We start from the raw sequence: 20,446 nt of genomic DNA, 5'->3' as shown, positions 1-20,446 counted from the left end.
CAGTTGGGTATAAATTTGTTTTTGACGTATTCCAATGACGCTCTCTCCGGTAAAATGTGCTTAGTTAAAATTAGGATGAGATCAAGTAATTCTAAAAATTTACTATAGGGAAAATAAGTAAACATTGGAAATCAGTTTTTATTAATTTAATCGTTCTTAGAGATGAAACAGGCGACGTTTCTATTTTTTGCAATTTTACGAACAAGTTAGGTTCAAGATTGAGCAAACTCAAGATTTTTTCCACATTTCTTAACTGACTTTGCTAGACTGTAAACATATTATGAATTGAAGAGTTTCTCGGATCTTTGAAAAGACAAAAAATTAAATGAAAAGGCGGGTAATAACTAAATCAAATCATTACCAGAGCTTGAGAGGAAAATTAATATTTGATATTGAAACGCAGATATTTCTCCTCACTTTGGCGATTATTTTTATTTCATTTTACCAAAACAGCAGGTTTTAACACAAAATTTGTCCGGATTCATAAAGACATGTCGACCCTTTCCGTCTACAGAGCATAGTGAAAATTTAAATAAAATTCCAAAGCCGAGAAATTAGGTTTGCCAATTTTCTCCGTCTCAAAACTATGGAGAGTGGGTATAGCAGGAAAAGCAAACATAATAAATCAAAATATGTATTTAGTAATGGTCAGTGATAGAAGATAAAAAAACTCAAGTGTTCTACAGTTAGTTAATTATCTTTTCTTTTCTTGCCAATGGAAGGAGTGTGTCGGAAAAAATCCTTTTTTCCTATTCCTGAGCTGTCGTTAACGCTCTTCAGCCAATTATTGCGTCTAAGCGAATTGAAAGTAATTAATTAAATAAAAAAATCGCTCTTGATTTCAGTTTACCTTAGATCTTGGTTTAGGACTTGGACGAACTCGACCACTTCGACCACCTCGTCGTGTCAAAGTCCTTGTAAGTGCGGTAAGTGCTTGCGGATTTGGTTTCAAATCTACCTCCTCCGAGCTGTCCACTGAAGAGTCTTCTGCCACAGTCAACGTAACGGCAGCACCCAGGATTAGGAAAAAAGCCAGGAGGAAGCATGTTAAATGTCTGAAGAGCATGATGGGAACTGCAAGACTGCCTCCACAACACAATCAGGCAGGGTCACGAGTCCAAGTTTGTGATTTTTATCGGCTAATCGCTGACTGGCTATGGCTGCCCTCTAAAACTTTTGCCTCAAATCAACAAACTGATCATGTATTTTAACTTGCAATATAAGCTACACGTTTGCATGATAGTTGAATTATTTTTGTTCTTGATAAATGCTCCCCTCTTGGAGCGTTTTCTCAATTAGTTTGTGTCTGGTGTATAAAAAATCCAGAGTAAAAATAGAAATTGGAAATATATCTCATTATGAGGTTAAAAATATAAAATATACGCTTGGTTTTTAACAAATGAATAATCCATTTGTACAATAATATTTTGGATACTATATTTTCACAAAATTTCAATTTTATCTTATCAATATACACGTAAATTGTTTTGTTGGTTAAAAAATGAAATTGGCGATATCTTGAAAATACACACGTATTTAATATGTCCATTAAATACAGAAATCAAATATTATGTGTGCCTCTATCCCGTCTATCCAAAGGAATTTGCTTCTTTATATGGGTTACTGCCAGCTGCATTCACATATTTTTGTATACTTGTCCGTAGTCTCTGCTTTCGTCTCTGTATTTATCTGAGTTCTAAAATGTGCAAAAATATTAATTTAATGTTGGATTTGATCGAAGCAAACAACATTATTTATAATTATGCTTACCTCCCTCGGCGGTCTCGACCACATCTCCCGCGTATTGGTATTCGTCCATCAGGGCAGAGCTTCACGCGTCGAAGAGCACAAATATAATGCTTGCGCGAAGGAAGTTCTTCCGAGGTGTCCACATTTGAGTTGTTTTCCACAGGCAAAGCCTTGGCAGCTCCGAGGATGAGAGCCATAGCCAGAAGAAGGACGAAAATGAAACGTCCGAAGTGCATGGTTTGAGTTATCTGCCTCTGCGATGTGATGTGAGAACTGCGTCTCAAAACTGATTGTAGTGAGGTGCCTTTTGCATTCGATTTATATGGTTGTAACCTATAACCTATCACTTATATAACCTAAAAATGAAAAAAAAATGCTGACTCTGCCAGCGTAACATCAAGGAAATGACACATAAGAAATACTGATTATGCAACGTTTTAACTAAAACCGAACATTTTCAATGTGATAATTTACATTATTGAGCATTCGTTCTTTTTAACTTGTACAGATTATTTTTGGTTTGATACAGCGGGGTCCAGATTCGTGCGACGCGCAGACATGGCGTCCGTTGGAGTATGGCGCGAAAAAACGGTCACGTGAAAATGCGCGAAAAGAAGTGCAAGTTTTCGTCAATATTGGGACGTATAATTTGCATTACTTGTGGACTAATTGTGTCTTTTGGAACGTAAAAACAAACTCTTGACACTCGAACGGCAATCCAAAGAGAGCGTTTTGCTTCCCACATTCAGACGACATCTTGGATATGCGCAGTGCGAACCAATTTTATCGCAAATCTGGCTTCCGCTGGTTTGATAAACAAGCTGAATCTATTGATGGGCTTATTTATGACAGCGCACCGATAGTTTTTTGCGTACCTCTTTGTTGAGAATCAGCCGAATATAATGTCAAAATCTAACAGTTTTTAGTTAATTCTCACACTTTGTCATAAATACATTAATTTTATCTAACAATAAGTCAATTAAAAATAGAAATTATGTGAGAAAATTGCGACACTTCAGGAAAACTATGATGAATTAGTTAAATTTTGTTTCATTCTTGAAATTTTTATATTAATAATAGTCAAATTAATTCTTAGTTGGACAGAATTTCCCTTTCTATCAAATATCATCTGAAAACGCACAAATATTGTAAGTTAGACCGTCTTTGACAAAGTTTCTAAGCACACCAACCGATTCCTGATGGTCGAATTAGTTAAAGTGGATATTTTTCCGACCAAAACGTGCAGAGCGACGTGTGAACTTTTTTCCCGCCAAAACAATATGAATGCGAGAAGTGCGCATGCGTCAGAGCTGGCTGGATCTGACAAACAGGCGGTCTCTCTGCAAGAGGTGCTCAAACCAGCTCTCACGCATGCGCAATTCTCGCATTCATATTGTTTTGGCGGGAAAAAAGTTCGCACGACGTCATACTACACTTTTTGGCCGGAAAAATATCCATTTTACCAAATTCGACCCTCAAGAATCGACTGGTGTGCTCAGAAACTTCATCAAAGACGGTTTTTAAGTGTATGTGTGGCTGTGAACCCCTGTAGAAGTAAAAGTGAGGCAAAGCCGCAGCACACGGGTGGCGTGCGGGTTGCATAGGAGTCGCTGTCGGACTGCAGACAGCGCCGGTGTGGCAATCGGAGAAAGGGAAAGCCTTAAAAGGGAGTTTCTTATCAGTGGCACGTCACGATACGCGCTCAGCCTTTAGTCAGTGCTGCTTTTGATGAGATATCAGTGCAGTGCAGTGTTACTTCAGGCGTGCCACTGAGTGAGTGAATTTGCACCTACACACACTATAGCGAGCACATATCAGGTGAGTCAAGTCCAACGCGGCCAGGGGTCGACTCGCTGATAAAATTTCGCTTGACACGCATTCCATATTTTACGCGAAAACGAAGGAACATTTTAATTTTTCTGTCAAGACTTTTGGAAACGATTCTTAGAGAATTCTTGGATTGTGTCACCTGCGCTGAGATAAGAGTGCGGAATAAGTCCTATATGCTTATCTCTCATAGTTCAAACCCGTCCTTTACCTAGAAAAGTGACAAACAATGAATCGAGCCGCGTGTTTGTTGTAGAAATATTACAGAGTGTGAGGCATAGATAATGCTCGTCAGACGGAAATGTGGTTAGCGAGCAAAAGGTTTTACCGCAGTTGAAATTAATTATTTGGTTTACTCAGTATTTCAATAGCAAAAAAAGACCGTCACTTTTACTGTAGGGGAATTATTTAATTTAATTAAAGGGGATTTTAAATGGTTTATACCGATATTAACCAAATAATCTTAAATATTCATGGATTTCCAATTATTTTTCATGTTTAATTCTTTAAGTAGCTTTAAAATAATATTCAGGTGGATTTTTATAGGTAAATTCGGATTATTTTTGGATAAAAAATTAAAAATATATTTTCCTCTATGTCGTCAGAAATGTCAGAATCAAAATAAAATATTTTTCGGCCAAAGCCGACTTCTCGTCTGTTAGCGATATCCATAACATGAAATTCTATCATAATAATATGATAAAAAAGGTTCAACAACCAGTTTTCGTGAATGACACATTTAAAACTATTAAACAACCATCTGTTGATAAACATTTTTCTATTTTCTAAACTTGCTGTTTTGTAAATCAAATGAAAACCACATAATTTATATATTTACAAAGCCTATATAAAAACCGTTTTCTCTCAGAATGAAATCTAGAAAGTAGCTCATTGCAGAGATTTAGACACAAACAATATATTTTTATTTTAATTTTCAGTCGATACTAAATTATCATTTTTATTTCAGCTCCTGAAGTCCAAATTTTGCAACAATGATGTCCGAATGGTCGCAGAACCAGCAGCAAGAGCCGTCGGCCTCGCAGCAGCAGCCGACGAACCCATCGGGGGTGCCGGCTAGCCACGGCATGGGCTCGACCTCCGGCGGCCTGTGGGGCATCCACATCGACATCCACCACTTCATCAGAACCATCCCAGGCATCCTGCGGCTGGTGCAGTTCCTCTTCGGCATCATCTGCATCGCGTGCTCGGCGCCGGCCCAAAAAGCCGGCACGCACTGGTTCCTCTTTGTTGTAGTCATCTCGTTTCTGCTCACCTTCCTCTGGATCGTCGTCTACTTTTTCACCATTAAGGACGTCTTCAAGTCCCTCCCGTGGAATATGATTGTGAGTTTTTATAATTTTTTCGATTGCAGTAGAACAAACAGGAAATATTAAAAAAATAAATTTTTAACGGGGAATATGTTTGAAAGTTCGAAACATTTTTATTTAAGGTTGAATAATATTATTTTAGACAACTGTTTTGAAGGAATGAGACACAGTTTTAGTGATTTATAAAAAATTTAGATAAATATTAATTTTTTCCCAGTGATTTTCTGCTGAAAAATTTTTGGAGGCTGCAGTTTTATTTTCTTTAAAAGAACAATTGTATGCACATGCTCAGCTTTCAGTATTTTTACAATCAGATAATATAAAATGAAAAATGCTATTAAAATGTTTCCCTATAAATGACTCCATTTTGCTACACAAAATAAAAAATGTGCGCAAATAGAACCTTGGCAAAATTATCTGATAAAACAACTTTCAAAACTGAATGAAAATTTTGAAGTATTTCTTCTGTTTTTCGGAACACTGAGGTAAAATTAAAATTTGTTTCTATTTAATAATGAATTCAATTTAGAAACAACTAGATTAAAAAACTATACAGTTTAAAAAAATTTAAAATTTCCTGTTTTTTAATCATCAAGCACCGTATGACATAAATATTTGTGTTTTTTAATGAGGCTTCGAAGGCTGTTTAAAGGTTTTTAATATTTTTAAAGTCTTACAATTGCGTGATCCGAGCACATTGTTGCCTAATGAAAATCAGACGAAAACAAAAAACAGATCGTAAAAAATTTCCAACCATAATATTATGTTTTTGACGCAGCTAGAAGCAAATTTAATGTTTTTTTCATTCAAGTTTTCAACGGGAAAATGAATTTGTAATTTTACTTTTAAAAAAACAATTCATGGAATGCGTAAGAAAATGTGAAAAGTTGCCAGTTTACTTTCATTTGATAACAAATATGGATTTTTAAAAATGGAAATTTCTGTTGCAGGAAATGGGATGTCACGGTGCATTGTCGGTGCTCTACCTGACAGCCTTCATCACGCAGCTGTCCATTTGGTCTCCTCCCGTTCAGTCAGGGGCAGGCGCGAATTTGGCAGCTGGCAGCTTCGGTCTCTTCAATTTCATCCTCTACTGCGCCAGCACATACTTCGCTTTCGTCGAGTGGAAAGCAGAGCCGATCAGAAGCTAATTTTATGCTCTCGTGATATTTTTTACTCATCATTTCCATTGTTTTTGTGATTCATTTTTCATTAAAATCTAATTTACAATTATTATAACTTGTCGTGTATAATTTAATTTCTTAATTTTTTACCCTTCGGCATGAGTCCATTTCAAAAAGTCTAGGAGACTTTTTGTTTGATTATAATTACATTTTTACCGCAATTGAAGTATGGAGCCCTGCGAAGAACTAAATCATTCTCGCTTAAAATAAATAAAGAAATATCAAATTTTGGTTTGTTTTGCAAGCTTCCTCACCCTTCCCTCATGATGAAACTGAAACAATAAGAGTATTAAATTCAGAATTCCTCGAAAGTGACGTATATATCCAAGTGGTGATGAATTTAGATTACATACTTAAGGACAATATTTGACTGAATTCCTATCAGTTGCTGATAAAGAGATTAGGAAATCGCGTTTGCCTCAGCGGCCATCAGTCACAAGCGGATCGTTAAGCGACTCAGATCTGAAACGACGTTTCACAAATTTAACAAGGTAGAAAATACATATGTTCCCTTTTTTATGAGAAATTTTGCAAACATTCAATTAGTATCAAAGTACTGATGGTCTTGCTAGCAACAACCCTTCCAATATCAACTCAATAAGAGCTGCAGAAGTAGCTGTTTACCCCAGCTCGCAGTACTAGAGCATTTCAGTGGCTTTATGGATTAATTCGCGTTTGTCAGCACTGTTGTTGTTACTATATCTCAGGAATCTGCAGCTAACAGCCACCTATCTTTCATGGAAAACAATAAATAATTTATAAGATGAAATGGCTACACAAAATGTAAAGTCCTCTGCTAGACAAAAAACATTTTTTTGGCGTAAATTCAATTTTTTCTATTCGGATATTTTAGCTTATTTTGATTAGTATAAACAAACAAGAAATTTAGTAGCTTTCCAGATTATTTGGATTTTATTCATTGATTTACGGTGTTTTGTCCAGAAACCCCTTCAAAGAAAAACTTTAATAATTTCCTGTCAAATTTAACCAGTTGTATAATAAACCCTTAGTGTTTAAAGCCGCAAACAGATGGCGACACCGTTAACTTTCGTAACAAATTTAATTTTAAGGCATTTCCGCTACGATTTCAGACTCGAACTAGCTACTGTGCATTCTTCACTTATTATACTTTCTTTTGACGTTCTGAAAACCAAAATCGGTTCAGCCAATCGCCATAGAATCGTGAAAAACAAGTTTTAGAAATAAAAAAATCTTTTCCGACGTTTCTACGGAGAATGGCTGAACGGATTTTGGTTTTCAGCACGTCAAAAGAAAGCATATTAAGTGAAGAATGCACAGTAGCAGAATTGAGTCTGAAATCACAGCGGAAGTGCCGTAAAACTATTTTTTTTAATAAATTATACAGTGGCGCCATCTGTTGGCGGCTTCGAACACTAAGGGTTTATACAACTGGTCAATTGAAGCATCAATCAATTTACCTCGTAGAAAACCACTTTTCCCCTTGATCCAATAAAAAATTTCCTCTCTTTAACCAGTCGTCTCGTTTCCTTCTTAGAAAATCAGCCTCTAAAATCTATTTTTTGATGAGTGACAATCAATACCCTTGTCAGATGCACCCCTTTGTTTAATTTCAGCGGCTATGATGACGGACTGGTCACGAACAGAAGAGCTTCCGGTGCCCCCGCTACCGGACGGCCCGACGGTGTTACCCCCTGCCCCGGAACCGAGTTTAGGTGGCGGCGGCATCCGGTTGGACTTTTCCAGGTTCTACACGACAGTGGCCGGCATGCTGCTGCTGGTTGAATTCGTCTTCGGCATCATCTGCCTGGCGTGCGCCTCGCCCGCCCAGCATCCCGCCACGGGCTGGTTTCTCTTTGTAGCGGCGATTTCGTTCATATTCACCATCCTGTGGATCATCAATTACATGTTTAACGTCATGGGATCCGTCGCTGGTGTCAACTGGAACGCCGTAGTTAGTGTTTTTCTTCTTATTTTTATTTAATCCTATCATTTTAACTCGTAAACTATAATAGTGAAATTTTTTCTCAGTTTCTTTAAGTTTAAAAAATAAATTGAACACTAAAATTCACCAGTTGCATAAACCCTAAGTGTTCGAAGCCGCCAACAGATGGAGACACCGTAGACTTTCGATTTTAAGGCACTTCCGCTGTGATTTCAGACTCAATCTAGCTACTGTGCATTCTTCAATTAATTTGCTATTTTTTGACGTGCTGAAAACCAAAATCGGTTCAGCCAATCGCCGTAAAATCGTGAAAACCAATTTTTGAAATAAAAAAAATCTTTACCAACGTTTCTACGGAGAATGGCTGAACCGATTTTGGTTTTCAGCACGTCAAAAGAAAGAATTTTAAGTGAAGAATGCACATTGGCAGGATTGAGTCTGAAATCACAGCGGAAGTTAATTAAAATTAAATTTATTAATTAAGTATACTGTGGCGCCATCGGTTGGGGGCTTCAAACACTATGGGTTTACACAAATGGCCAATTTGAGCGCAAAAATTGTATTTGATGCATTTAGAAAATTTAAGTTCGTAAATTTTCCAACAAAAAACTCCAGAAAATAAACGAGATTTGCTTAACTCCTTAAAAATTAATTTTTTATATTTTAAAATCAGGTCTTCGAAAAATCTGTTAATTAAATTTTAAAATATTCATAGTAAAACAGAAATAAAAGACCCAATTGTAACTTAAATTATCAGAAAGAAAAATTTCTAATATCTTCTTGTGATCTTTTGCAGGAATTGGTTAGCTTCGCGATTCTTGCGGTCCTCTATTTTACAGCGGCCGCACAGCTCAACTGGGAGTTTGGGGGCCGGCGTCCAATAAACTTCCCTCCAAGGGCGCTAATTTGGCGGCAGGCAGTTTCGGCGTTTTCAACACAATTGCCTACGCAGCCAGCGCTTTCCTCGCATTTTTGGAAACTCGTTCTACGCCACGTAATTAGCAAAAAAAAGAAGATAATTCTGAAGCGGTCGCTCTTACTGAAAATCAATTTTACGTGTTGCAGAAGTTTAAGACTTCGTCAAGGGTCCAGGAAAGACGATGCTCAAGATGTTAAGAAGATGCAGTTTTATATTTTTTCTTATTATAATTAATAATAAAATAAAAATGTGTTCGAGCTTAAATGGAACTGCGAAGTTTTTGTTGGCAGTATACACTCCTTGATTTTATTTGGAAATTAAATTCACTGGTAAGTAATTTTATTTTTAAGTAAAAATATTTGCTGTTGAAATAAAATATGCAATTTTTATTCGCTTTCAACCGCGTGTGCAGTTTTATGAAGAAACTCATTTGTTGTGATATTAAATAAGAAATCAATAAGGGAGATTGCGTGTAAATTTTCCAACCAATTTTTAAATAATTTACAATTCTGCTTAGGAGGTAAATTTTGGCTTTAAATTTATCAATCCTTTTTTCAATTATTTTAAATATTAATTGATTGATAAATATATAGCTCAGAAAATTTAGAGCAAATAACCCTGCTTGCAACAAAGAGTAATTTAAAAAAAATAAATCGTTCCTTTTTTGCTAGAGAAAAACACGCGTCATGCGGTTGTTCGAAGGCTTATCGAAAGTAAGAAAGTGTTTTCAAGTGGGTGGGTGCATGAGTAATGCCGGCGCATCGCACACACAAACACACACGCGTCCTTTTGCACCAGAGCCCTGAATAGACGCCGTATGCACGCGCAATACTATATTAAAATAAAACACACACACATGCGGCGTGTCGGTCGGCCGGTTTTGTTCTCTTCCTCCGGCGTTCTCCGCCCATGCAGCCAACCTACCTACCTACCTACCTACCACGTATATGTATACGCACGCGTTATCTCACGGCGGTAATTCAGGCTGTTACGTCACACGGTTGCTCTTCGTAAGGTTCACTCCTCCGTGTGCGACGAAGAGCCACAAGGCCAGTCAGTCAGTCAGTTAAAACTCGCCTGCCAACACAGCAGACACACACACGAATACTACCGGAAAAGAATATCAGGTAAGGAAAATGGGGTCGCTTTTATGATTTTAAAAGCAGCGCTGCGGAAATTCCAAAAGCAGGTTGCTTTTAAATTTCAAACGTGATCTTCCGCCACGATTTATTTGTTTTGTTTTGTTTTGTTTTTAAGAGAAAAAATAACTGTTCTCTTATAAATTTAACAATTGAAGCAGTTTTCGTATTTTTCTGGGCTTGGTTTTTGTTGAAATTCGGCAGGAAAGAAGTTGCGGGCATGCCCAAATTTAGACCTGAGCGCGCGTCTCTCATTCTTTGCGTCTCTCTCGTCTATTCCTGGTTGGATCATTCTTATATGAACAGTTATAAAGAGGCTGGCTGGCCGGTAATTAGTATTCTCGTCGGCAGTGTCCGCGCAGCCTTGTTTTGCTCCAACGAACGGGTAGCTGCTGATGTTGCTTTTTCTCGCACAAAACTGTTAAACACAGCAGCTTTGCCAATTAGAGCTATGGAGTGCACAATACGCGCATTATATTATGCAGGATGACGAGGTTTTTAGCGCAGTAGGCGGTGCTGATCTCATAAAACACTACGCCTGGAAAATTTTGTCTATGCTCTGTAGTTAAAAAATTATTTAAATTCCAATATTTTAACCAATTGAAAATTGATCAAATTGAACAATTTATTCCTCCAGCATTTTTTCTTTTCGCACGAATTAAAAATTGCTCTTTTTAAAGACCAAAGCAACATTAAACAATGGTTTGGTTCCAGTTTAGCAGTTTTTTTTTATCAACATTTAATCTAATTTTTAACCCTAAAAATAAAAATTTCTGTCATGATGAGCGGAAGGAAAATAAACACGAGGAAAATTTCCAAGTGGAAAATTTTGTTTAAAATTTAATGTTACAAAAAGTGCGTAACTTTTCGGAGCAAACAAAAAGCAGTTTTTACCGGAAATTTTTGCACGGTAAAGGAAATGAGTCGTAAACGTGCAGTGTATATATGAGAGTGAGTAATTATTTTCAGCCTTGAAAGGGTGACATACAGTTGGTTGACGACTTTCAGAGCACTCGTCAGCGCTTCAGGATGTACAATAATACAATTTTAAGTATTTTTTGAGGAAGATAAGGATTTAAACATACAATCATTTCAGTTAAAATGGTTTGAATGAATTGTGACAAAATTGGGAAGGGACAAAACCTTATTATTATTTTCAAATGGGACAAATTAAACGCTTCTTTTAACATTCATTTTTAATTTTTATCAGTGACACACAATTTTTAATTTATTTAATCATGCTCAAAAAATACAACTTGAGTTAGCAAAGAAGAGCCGGGGGCCAGGTTGCGATCTGTGGTAGTTTCCCGCCGGTCAGAAGTCAATATGGCGTCGAAATAATGGAGGTCAATCCAGTCAGCCAATCAGAAGCGTCGAAAAAGAGGCGTGCCGACCATATAATTTCATTTCCGCGTATTTTGTTAAATTTCCAATAGCCTGACGTGCCATCTAACGGTCGATTCGCCAATTACCGGGCTAATCAGCTGTTAGTAAAGAAATAACAACAAAAATATTCATTGTGCTGAAGGTATTTTCATGATAAATTTCCTTTTACGTTTGAAACTTTCCCGCCGTACTCTACCAGACGCCATATCTGCGCGTCGCGTGAATCCGAACCCTGAATTTTAGCTTCAGTCAAACAGAAATAAACAAAAAAAAAAGTCGTAAAAATCCTATTCCCCTTCTGTCCATCTAATTTCCAGAATAAGTAGTGCTACGCCTGAAATGAAATAAAAGTATAATTTTTCGATCTGACAGGATGATGGCCGAGACGCAGGTTCCGCCGGCGCAAACGGTGCCGCAGCAGCAGCAGCAGCAACAAGCCGCGCAGCAGGCGAGCGTGAAGACGGACCCCGGCCAAAACCCCGGCGGCAGCCTGCACTGGCTCCAGTTCAACGTGGCCTACTTCCTCGGCCCGCCAGGCATCCTGAAACTGGCGCAAGTGCTGTTCGGGATCATTTGCATGGCGTGCGCGTCGCCGGCCCGCAAGGACGGCACCCACTGGTTCCTCTTTGTCGCCGTCACCGCCTTCATCGCCACACTCGTCTGGGTTTTCCTCTACCTGCTGTCCATCAGGGAGGCGCTCAAACTGCCCATCAACTGGACCCTCACTGTGAGTATACCTTTTTAAATAATATAATATTTTTTAACATTTTTCTTTAAAAAGGAGTAAATGAATTCCTGATTTTGAAGAAAATATTTTAAAATAATTGAGAAAAATTAATCTGTTGTTTGTACGTTCAGAAAGTGAAGGTTTAAAAATTGTGCTTCGAGATCCTCCAATTGATTGTGTCATTTTTAATTTTCACTATTTGACCGTACAAGCAAAGAAATTGAAAAATTCCAACTCCAGCAAAAAACACTTTCATTTATTTAGACATCTTTTCGTATTTAAATAATTTTTAATGACAAGTCAGGAGTAATTAAAATTAGCTTCAAATTAACAAATCAACTTATAAAAAAATATGAAAAAATCCTGTTTAAAAATAAAGGAGGCAAATCAGATTTGCAGCATTTTTCTGTCCAGTTTCTCCCGGTTTTTTCTCGAGAAAAACCACTTGCAATAAGTAAATAAAGCATTTTACGCTTTGAAGCCAAGTTGTACATATTTAAAAATTGTTAAGCAATTTTTCTCGATTAAATTTTTTAGTCATAAAAAGTTAATTTCGAAACTATAATGAACTCAAGTCAGTGACAGAAGAATTGTCAGTAGAATTACTGGACCACTCGATTAAATGCTCAAAATTGGTGGTATAATTTTAAATTTGGTATTTAACGTTCTTAGCAGTGTTCCTGTTTTAATTTATTGAAAATACTGCTGTCATTTCCATATATGATATTTTTTCAACTGTTGGCACTCTTTTGATAAATCCTGGAAAAGTAAGGATTAAAATTTAACAGAGTGAAGTCAATGAAAAATCTGAAGGATAAAGCCGTACATCTATAAATAACGGGAAATCCCTTGCTGCATTTTAAAATGTAGAGCAGAGAGAGAAGACTGTCCCCAGTTTGATTACATATTTTATAATATCGAGGAGATCTACTGGATGAACTTTTAGCCTGATTTCAAGTTTTTCTAGCTCACAGAAAAGGATAAAAAATAAAGTTATCTATATCAAGGAAAAATTAATTTAAAGCTTCATAGCTATAGCTTATAATAATTAATTTTTATTAAATGAACAACTCTTCCGTACGTCAAGGTAACTGCATTTAATTTCAACTGGAAACATTATAATATGACCTGTATTCCTTCAGTTCGTCTGCTTACATCGTCACCAGCAATAAATATTAATTTGCCTAGCAGTTTTAATATAATTCCTGTAAACGGGAAATTAATTTGAAAACAACTTTTTACGTCGTTTACAACAGCAATTTTGCTTGGGAAGAAACTGGACACAATTAGATTTAAAATATGTCCAACTGAAGTTTCCTTATTATATTTATATCTAAATTAAACAGAACAGCGTCGCTTTTCAATTCTATATTTTACTCTCCATAACTTATGAGTAAAAATATCTTAAATGGAATGGATGGAGAGTGGAAATTGATTTTTGTACCTGCAATTTTCTACAATGCACCACTGAGAAACAACAACCGAATTATGCTGTCCTGATTTAAAGAGGAATGATACTGCAAAAACCTGGAAAATGCTTGTTGCCAATGCATAAACTCGTCCCTTAGGATTCAGTTAAAGCCTAAATTGGCCTAACAATAAGAAGCACTGTAATTTTTTGAGAAAATTGTTTGGAAAGTTAGCGTGCTTTTCAAATGGTAATGGCTGTCTCCTTACTTGAAATCCGATTTAATTTCAAAACCAAGAGTTTCCCCAATAATTGGCATACACAATTGGACAGATCTCGACGAGAGGAATCGCAATATGCCAAGAAAATATGTTCAAGCACTGCAAATTTTGGAGAAAATAGGCAAAATTTGTATTTTTACTGTAGGAATGTCCTTTTCCTATTGCAAATTGTTCAACAAATTGTTTATGGCATCAAACAATCCAAATAATTTTCAACTGTTGCCCTGCATCATTCCACTTTAACTGTTATCTCAAATGTTAATTTTACTCATTAAAATTAATCGGTTGTAATTTTGTTTTTTGCAGGAGTTTGCCAACTACGTTGTGTTCACGGCGTTGTACGTGATCGCGTTCATCGTGCAGCTGTCCGTGTGGAGTCCGACGAACGACTACGGCCGCGCGGCCAACATCGCAGCCGGCTCATTCGGGCTGTTCAACTCGTTGGCCTACGCGGGCAGCACTTACTTCCTCTACCTCGACTGGCAGGCCGGGGTCAACCCGCAGCAGCAGCAGTGACCGCAGAGACTGGCCTGAGCGCAGCCAACGCCAAATATCATATCAAACAGAAAAAGCTGAATTGAATTTTGGATGCAATTCTATTCTACTACTTTTTAATTAATTGTTAAAAATGCTACAGTTCAACATTCCCTTTTCAAAATCCAATTTTGAACCCAACAAGTCTCGCCTTTGTATTCTTAATGTAATACTTTTGCCATCAGCTTGTTAAGTTTTTGTACATAGTTTTGTAATATTTTAATACTTGACGTTTAATTTTGATCTGAATCAAACATTTCAGATATAAAAGGATTATTTTTAGGAATAAATACGTGTAATAAAAATATAAATAGATTAAAATTATAGCCGATTTTTATTTAGTTTCCAGCAAAATCAATAATTGTTCTTTTAATACAAACAAATTTGTCGTTTACTGTGCGTGGTGGTAATTTAATTGAAGAATTTAAGGGGACTCGGTGCTGGTGGTGGTCCTTGGATATTTGTTTCCTTTTTGTCTTTGATTGCGTTGGCCATCTATTTTGAAAATCGAACATAAAATCATTTTGCGTTGCATTTATAAAAAATGCCAAGTTTCACATAAATTAACATCAGACATGTTGATTTTGTAAGCGTTAATTTCTTCTACTACTTACTGCCGTTATTGTTTCCAGCTCTTTGGAGTCTGCCATTTGTGTTTTGTTGATTTCGCTGTTTCGTCAGCCGGTTTGATGGATCAACACCCTCTGGGTAGTCACTAGCAACCCCAGAACTTCCGTCACCATCGCAGGCCTTCTTTTGCAATCCACCTTTAGCGAAAAAATGCAACCTTAATAATTCCACAGCTAATTTAAATAATTTTCACGTGATCCGGGCAGTCCAGGAGAGTCGTCACTGCAGAGTACGACCTGCGAAAACCTCTTTTGAGTTAAGGCGACTTTTAAAGACTGGAAAATTTTACCTGGATGGTCACGAGGACAACGAGCAAGAGGAGCACACGAGTCATTTTTTTCAGAGCACTGAATATGCCGTGTGTCGCGTCGTGCTCCTATTTATATCATTTTTTATGCCAATTTTCATGCAATTTGCACGAAATTGCTGCAAGCGCGTGATGCTGACTGAGCAAAAACTTTTGTTTGTTTAAAAATTTGCCAAAATTTGTCGAAAAGACTTTATAATGGTGTCACATGATTCAAACACATGTGAAAATGGAATGTCATCCGCTTATGACAGATCAAATTGAGTCATGCTTGTTAGGTCCGTCAACATTATTCAATTTGACTCTGTGTCTGAAATTTTTATTAGTTTTTTACCTATACAAATTAGGACATTTTTGTACGGCTGAACTTTGAATACCAATTTAAATTAGGGCTGCGGATCAAGTATTTATTTATGATCTTCCAATATGTGGGAATATATAGCAATTTTAATTATTTAAAATATGCTTTGAACTCACATAAAATCATATACACACTCTATGATATATATGTCCTAAAGAATTCTATATTTAAAACATTTATTTCGGTCGGTATGAATAATTGGATAAAAGTGAATTAATAACTTCTCCTCCAGACGGTGAACAAACGGAATAATTGGCTCAAAAACGTTAAAGACAAATTAAAATACTGCTGATCTGGTGAGGCATATATATACAGGGCGGAAACAGCCTGGCGCTGCACAGTTCAAGAATGTGTGTGATGATTTTTGTACAGTTATTTCAATTCTTGAGTCACCCATTCCTCATTTGTTCGTATATGGGAGCAGCCGTTTTAAAATGAATTTTATATACTAACTTTAGAGCATTAATTTGTGTTGCTTTTAAAACTGTAATTTTGGTCGATTCTAGAAGTTTTTCAAATTGTTGGGTCTGCAAAGTAAATTTTATTTAATCTAAAAACAACTCGAATCACATAATTATCCTTCGATTCCTATTTAAAAATATGCAAATGAGGTAAAAAGGCACTCTTTGTCATTTATTTCTTAAATAAAATATTTAATTCGTGAAGAACACAGCAAAAAATTTGACTTTTTATATCCTTTTCAAAATTAACAATCAATTTTATGTAAAAGATCCCGCCTCTCTTTGAGTTTTTTGAGTTTTTGTAGCAGTGGTGTGACGGACTTCGATGCGACGGCGCGCTTGTTGGCTGGCCCAGTTCTGGAAGGTGAAGGGCGCTTGCTGCCGCCCCCGGTTAGAACACTTTTTGGTCAACGAGCTTTTTCTTTTCGGATCGCCGGCGAGCAATGGAATATAATTTACCTCAGCCACATCAAAAGCCAGACAGTTTGAGTATTTTTCATCTGACCTTAAAGTTCATCTGTGGCAAAAATTTTAAAGTGTTTTGCATAGGCCTCTTGTTTGACTCGGTTATCTCTTGATTGCCGACGTTTTAACGACCTGATCGCTTTTTCGAGTGCCTTTTTACTCTTTTTTTAATGTATAACATGATGTAAGAGGAATAAATAAATAAATAAAACATTTTCTGTTTTTGTTAATTTTTTGGAAACACATACGACCCTTAGGGCACCTTACAACTTTGTGCAACCAAAACTGAAAATTCAGCCGCGACCTTTACAAAAATATCTCTCCGGGCAAGTACCACCGGTTTTTAAAGACGAGTGTGTTTGCGAGTAGAATTACCCTTTTATTTATCTTGGAAGCTGTTCAACACTTTAGAAATAATAGGAATATTCATATTGAGTAGGATAAAACTTATTTACTAAATTACTAATATATATTGACAAAATTTAGGATTTTAAATTACTAAAAAAAAGGAATGCTTTGAAATTGCTTATTTATTAAAATCAATTTCATAGTTCAACAAAAGCGTGGTCGTGTCTAGGAGAATTTCAAGATGAATCGGTCGTGGTCGTGGTCTTTGGTCGTTTGCTGCCTCTTGGTCTCATGTTATCAGATCCTATTAATCATAATTGTTATATAAATTTTGTTAGTTAATATTTTTATCTAAATAGACGGAAGGCGCTGCAGGCCCTCGACAAAAAAATCCTCTAGATCACTCACTGCCATTGTTGTTGTTGTTATTATTATTATTCCTGTTTCCCCCATTGTTTCCACCATTGGGTCTGCCATTTCGGTTTTGCTGGTTTTGCTGGTTTTGCTGCCTCTGTGGGCCCGATTGGCCGTTATTGCTATCTGGGTAGTCTGCAGAATCTGAGTTTCCATTTCGATCGCCGTTGCGGGGCCGCCCCTTCTGCATTCCACCTTTAGCAAAAATTAAAACCTGCGGACTCTACAAGGAATCTAAATAATAATTTTACGTGATCCGGGCGAACCAGAAGAGTTGTCGTCGCAAAGAATGACCTGAGAGAGCCACTTAGTTTGCATCAGGAAATAAATTTTTAGGAGAGAAAATATCAAACCTGAATGGTCACCAGCAGCACAAGCAGACAAATAGCACGAGCCATGTTTCTCCAGAGGACTGAATGTGCCTTGTGCAGCACCGATTCCCCTTTTTATACCGTTTTTGTAGCCAATTTTCGCACAATTGCGCAATTTGCACAAATCATTTATGCAAAGCGGAAATCGTAATAGTCCGCTCAAAAATTGGTAGACACATTAATCATTAAATTTCTAAAATAAAAGATTTATAAAATTTAGCCACAAGTTTTATTTATAGACTTTTCAAGAGGGTCATTTTGAAAATTATGCAGCATCCGGTTGAAGGTTGAAGGTGACAAATTAGTACTTCCGACTTATTTAAATGTCGATTTTCACGCCAGTTTGCGAAGCATTTTAGTCTGGTTTTGGCGAGGGAAGAAGATGGCTGTGTCGTTCAATGCGGCGCACTTGCTTCTTGTTTTAACGTGTCTCTATGGTCAACTGCTGGTGAGACGGATTGATTTAATTTCGTTTTCAAAATTGATTCATTCCTCATAGAACGACGCTCGTGCCGCCCCAGCGGTCAAAGTCGAAAATGGTGAAAATCAAGTAAATGCTGAGGAGAATGTTGAGGATATAGATGGTGCGTGAGTTTAACAAGGCATATTTGATTGTACTTTGCGGACGAAAATTAATTTTAAACTATTTATTTTATTCTTTAGTGGCGCAGAAGTTTTTAATTCTGTTTAAGGAGATTTCTTTTGTTATAGTCATTTCCTCGCCTCGTTTATTTTAACTTTTAATTGTGTTTTAAAGTGGAATGATACTGGGCAACAATAGAAAATTATTTAAATTGTTGGATGCCATAAACAATTGATCGATTAACAATTTGTTCAACAATTTGCAATAATAAAAAAGGACCTTCCTACAGTAAAAATTCAAATTTTGCCAATTTTCTCCAAAATTTTGAGTGCTTGAACATATTTACTCGGCATATTCCGATTCCTCTCGTCGAGATCTGTCCAACGGTGTATGCCACTTATTGGGGAAACTCTTGGTTTTGAAATTAAATCGGATTTCAAGTAAGGAGACAGCCATTACCATTTGAAAAGCACGCTAACTTTCCAGCCAATTTTCTCAAAAAATTACAGTGCTTCTTAAATCAATTTAGGCTTTAACTGAATCCTAAGGGACGAGTTTATGCATTGGCAACGAGCATTTTCCAGGCTTTTGCAGTATCATTCCTCTTTAAATTGTCTTATCTCGGTCGTCCTAATTTGTCGAAATTTAAATATGTATAATAAAGATAAACTTCTAAACTCTTCTCATTTGAATAGGAGATTTGAATGAGCGATTTTTGTTTTGCAGATGACGCTGTCGATCCAGCAGCGGTGCGTTCCAAGCGGCAAATAAACAATTACAGCGACTACTATTACTACCCAAACGGCATCGGCAACACTAACACCAATACCAACACCCTCGGCGGCAGCATTTGTCCGTTCCGCAACTACTTCAGCAGTCTTGGTTTAGGCCTAAACAGCTTCTACAATCCGGGAAATCAGTTCGGCTACATCAGTAGTAGTACTAGCAGCGGCAGCAGGAACAACAGGCGGCTGCTGAGGAATAGACAACCCTTCTTGTATAACGGGCGCAGGGGGCTGTACGCGCCGAACCGCTACTACTCCAGCAATAGACTCGTTTAACCAACCTCGCGGCAAATATATATGATTTAATATGAGTGTGTTTAATTTGTTTGAATATTAAAATGCAATTTTGGGGCACAGCACTCCTATTATTTTTTTGTATAGACATTAAACACTATTTTAGGTTGAAAGGATATTTTGATTTATATTTATTTTAGATACAATGGGGTGAAGACAGTCGATTTATATTTTCTGTGCTTCCTTTTTACAATTGTACAGTGTTACTAAGAAATTCAAGAAATTGCATTTATTAAAAAGAACTAAAGCAACGCGAACAAAACAATCCAAATAACCAAAATCTGCACCTTTTAAAGAGGAATGATACTGCTAAAGCCTGGAAAATGCTTGTTGCCAATGCATAAACTCATCCCTTACGATTCAGTTAAAGCCTAAATTGACCTAACGAGCGCTGTAAGTTTTTGAGAAAATTGGCTGGAAAGTTAGCGTGCTTTAAAAATGGTAATGGCTGTCTCCTTACTTGAAATCCGATTTAATTTCAAAACCAAGAGTTTCCCCAATAAACCATTGGACAGATCTCGACCAGAGGAATCGGAATATGCCAAGAAAATATGTTCAAGCGCTGTAAATTTTGGAGAAAATTGGCAAAATTTGAATTTTTACTGTAGGAAGGTCCTTTTTTTATTATTGCAAATTGTTTATCGGTCAATTGTTTAAGGCATCCAACAATTTAAATAATTTTTAATTGTTGCCCAGTATCATTCCATTTTAACTCCGACCAAAAATCGACTAAATCATTTGAGAAGCTAAAAAATCAATATTTCTGGGAATTTTGCAGTTTTTCGACTATTTCTAAACAGATATGTGGGCTGTGTTTTAGTAAGGTTTTCTCATTGATGCTTTCTCACTCATTTGCGAGATAATTTTTACTCCAATTTTATTGCGTAATTTGTAATATTTGATGTCAAAGCGTTAATCAGATGCGCAGAAAAAAAACTTGACTGAATGAAATTTTCCTTTTTAAAAATGGCGTTAAAATGCCCTAATTTTGTTCTTCTTTTTTAAGAAATTGATTTTTTAA

General features: G+C 36.6%; 6 protein-coding genes and 1 long non-coding RNA gene across 7 annotated transcripts; 4 read left to right on the top strand and 3 right to left on the bottom strand.

The window, feature by feature from the left end:
• Positions 1-1,516: 1,516 nt before the first annotated feature.
• On the bottom strand, positions 1,517-2,224 carry LOC135940689 (uncharacterized). Its single transcript, XR_010574911.1, has 2 exons — positions 1,771-2,224; positions 1,517-1,696 (listed from the first exon to the last, which is right to left on the bottom strand). It is a non-coding gene; the product is annotated as an uncharacterized LOC135940689 (long non-coding RNA).
• Positions 2,225-3,477: 1,253 nt separating this feature from the next.
• Positions 3,478-6,143, top strand: LOC135939352 (CKLF-like MARVEL transmembrane domain-containing protein 8). The gene is made up of 3 exons (XM_065483679.1): positions 3,478-3,567; positions 4,544-4,919; positions 5,855-6,143. Exons 2-3 carry the CDS (start codon positions 4,569-4,571, stop codon positions 6,053-6,055), a joined length of 552 nt encoding a protein of 183 aa, XP_065339751.1. The 5' UTR covers positions 3,478-3,567; positions 4,544-4,568; the 3' UTR covers positions 6,056-6,143.
• A 338-nt stretch (positions 6,144-6,481) lies between these two features.
• LOC135939737 (protein MAL2-like) lies at positions 6,482-9,200 on the top strand. Its single transcript, XM_065484281.1, has 4 exons — positions 6,482-6,579; positions 7,684-8,021; positions 8,809-9,006; positions 9,078-9,200. Exons 2-4 carry the CDS (start codon positions 7,689-7,691, stop codon positions 9,126-9,128), a joined length of 582 nt encoding a protein of 193 aa, XP_065340353.1. The 5' UTR covers positions 6,482-6,579; positions 7,684-7,688; the 3' UTR covers positions 9,129-9,200.
• Positions 9,201-9,904: 704 nt separating this feature from the next.
• LOC135940525 (uncharacterized) lies at positions 9,905-14,730 on the top strand. Its single transcript, XM_065485444.1, has 3 exons — positions 9,905-10,058; positions 11,829-12,183; positions 14,179-14,730. Exons 2-3 carry the CDS (start codon positions 11,830-11,832, stop codon positions 14,386-14,388), a joined length of 564 nt encoding a protein of 187 aa, XP_065341516.1. The 5' UTR covers positions 9,905-10,058; position 11,829; the 3' UTR covers positions 14,389-14,730.
• LOC135940526 (uncharacterized) lies at positions 14,722-15,398 on the bottom strand. The gene is made up of 4 exons (XM_065485445.1): positions 15,326-15,398; positions 15,230-15,272; positions 15,021-15,173; positions 14,722-14,901 (listed from the first exon to the last, which is right to left on the bottom strand). Exons 1-4 carry the CDS (start codon positions 15,368-15,370, stop codon positions 14,831-14,833), a joined length of 312 nt encoding a protein of 103 aa, XP_065341517.1. The 5' UTR covers positions 15,371-15,398; the 3' UTR covers positions 14,722-14,830.
• A 1,744-nt stretch (positions 15,399-17,142) lies between these two features.
• LOC135940551 (uncharacterized) lies at positions 17,143-17,878 on the bottom strand. The gene is made up of 4 exons (XM_065485481.1): positions 17,746-17,878; positions 17,644-17,686; positions 17,387-17,587; positions 17,143-17,282 (listed from the first exon to the last, which is right to left on the bottom strand). Exons 1-4 carry the CDS (start codon positions 17,788-17,790, stop codon positions 17,215-17,217), a joined length of 357 nt encoding a protein of 118 aa, XP_065341553.1. The 5' UTR covers positions 17,791-17,878; the 3' UTR covers positions 17,143-17,214.
• Positions 17,879-18,122: 244 nt separating this feature from the next.
• Positions 18,123-19,490, top strand: LOC135940177 (uncharacterized). The gene is made up of 3 exons (XM_065484965.1): positions 18,123-18,211; positions 18,263-18,347; positions 19,073-19,490. The coding sequence occupies exons 1-3, from the start codon at positions 18,146-18,148 to the stop codon at positions 19,405-19,407; spliced, it is 486 nt and encodes a 161-aa protein (XP_065341037.1). The 5' UTR covers positions 18,123-18,145; the 3' UTR covers positions 19,408-19,490.
• The last annotated feature ends 956 nt before the right edge of the window (positions 19,491-20,446 follow it).

Source organism: Cloeon dipterum, chromosome 3 (assembly GCF_949628265.1).
Source record: "Cloeon dipterum chromosome 3, ieCloDipt1.1, whole genome shotgun sequence".
NCBI lineage: Eukaryota > Metazoa > Arthropoda > Insecta > Ephemeroptera > Baetidae > Cloeon > Cloeon dipterum.
This window is presented reverse-complemented; position numbering and strand designations above follow the sequence as displayed.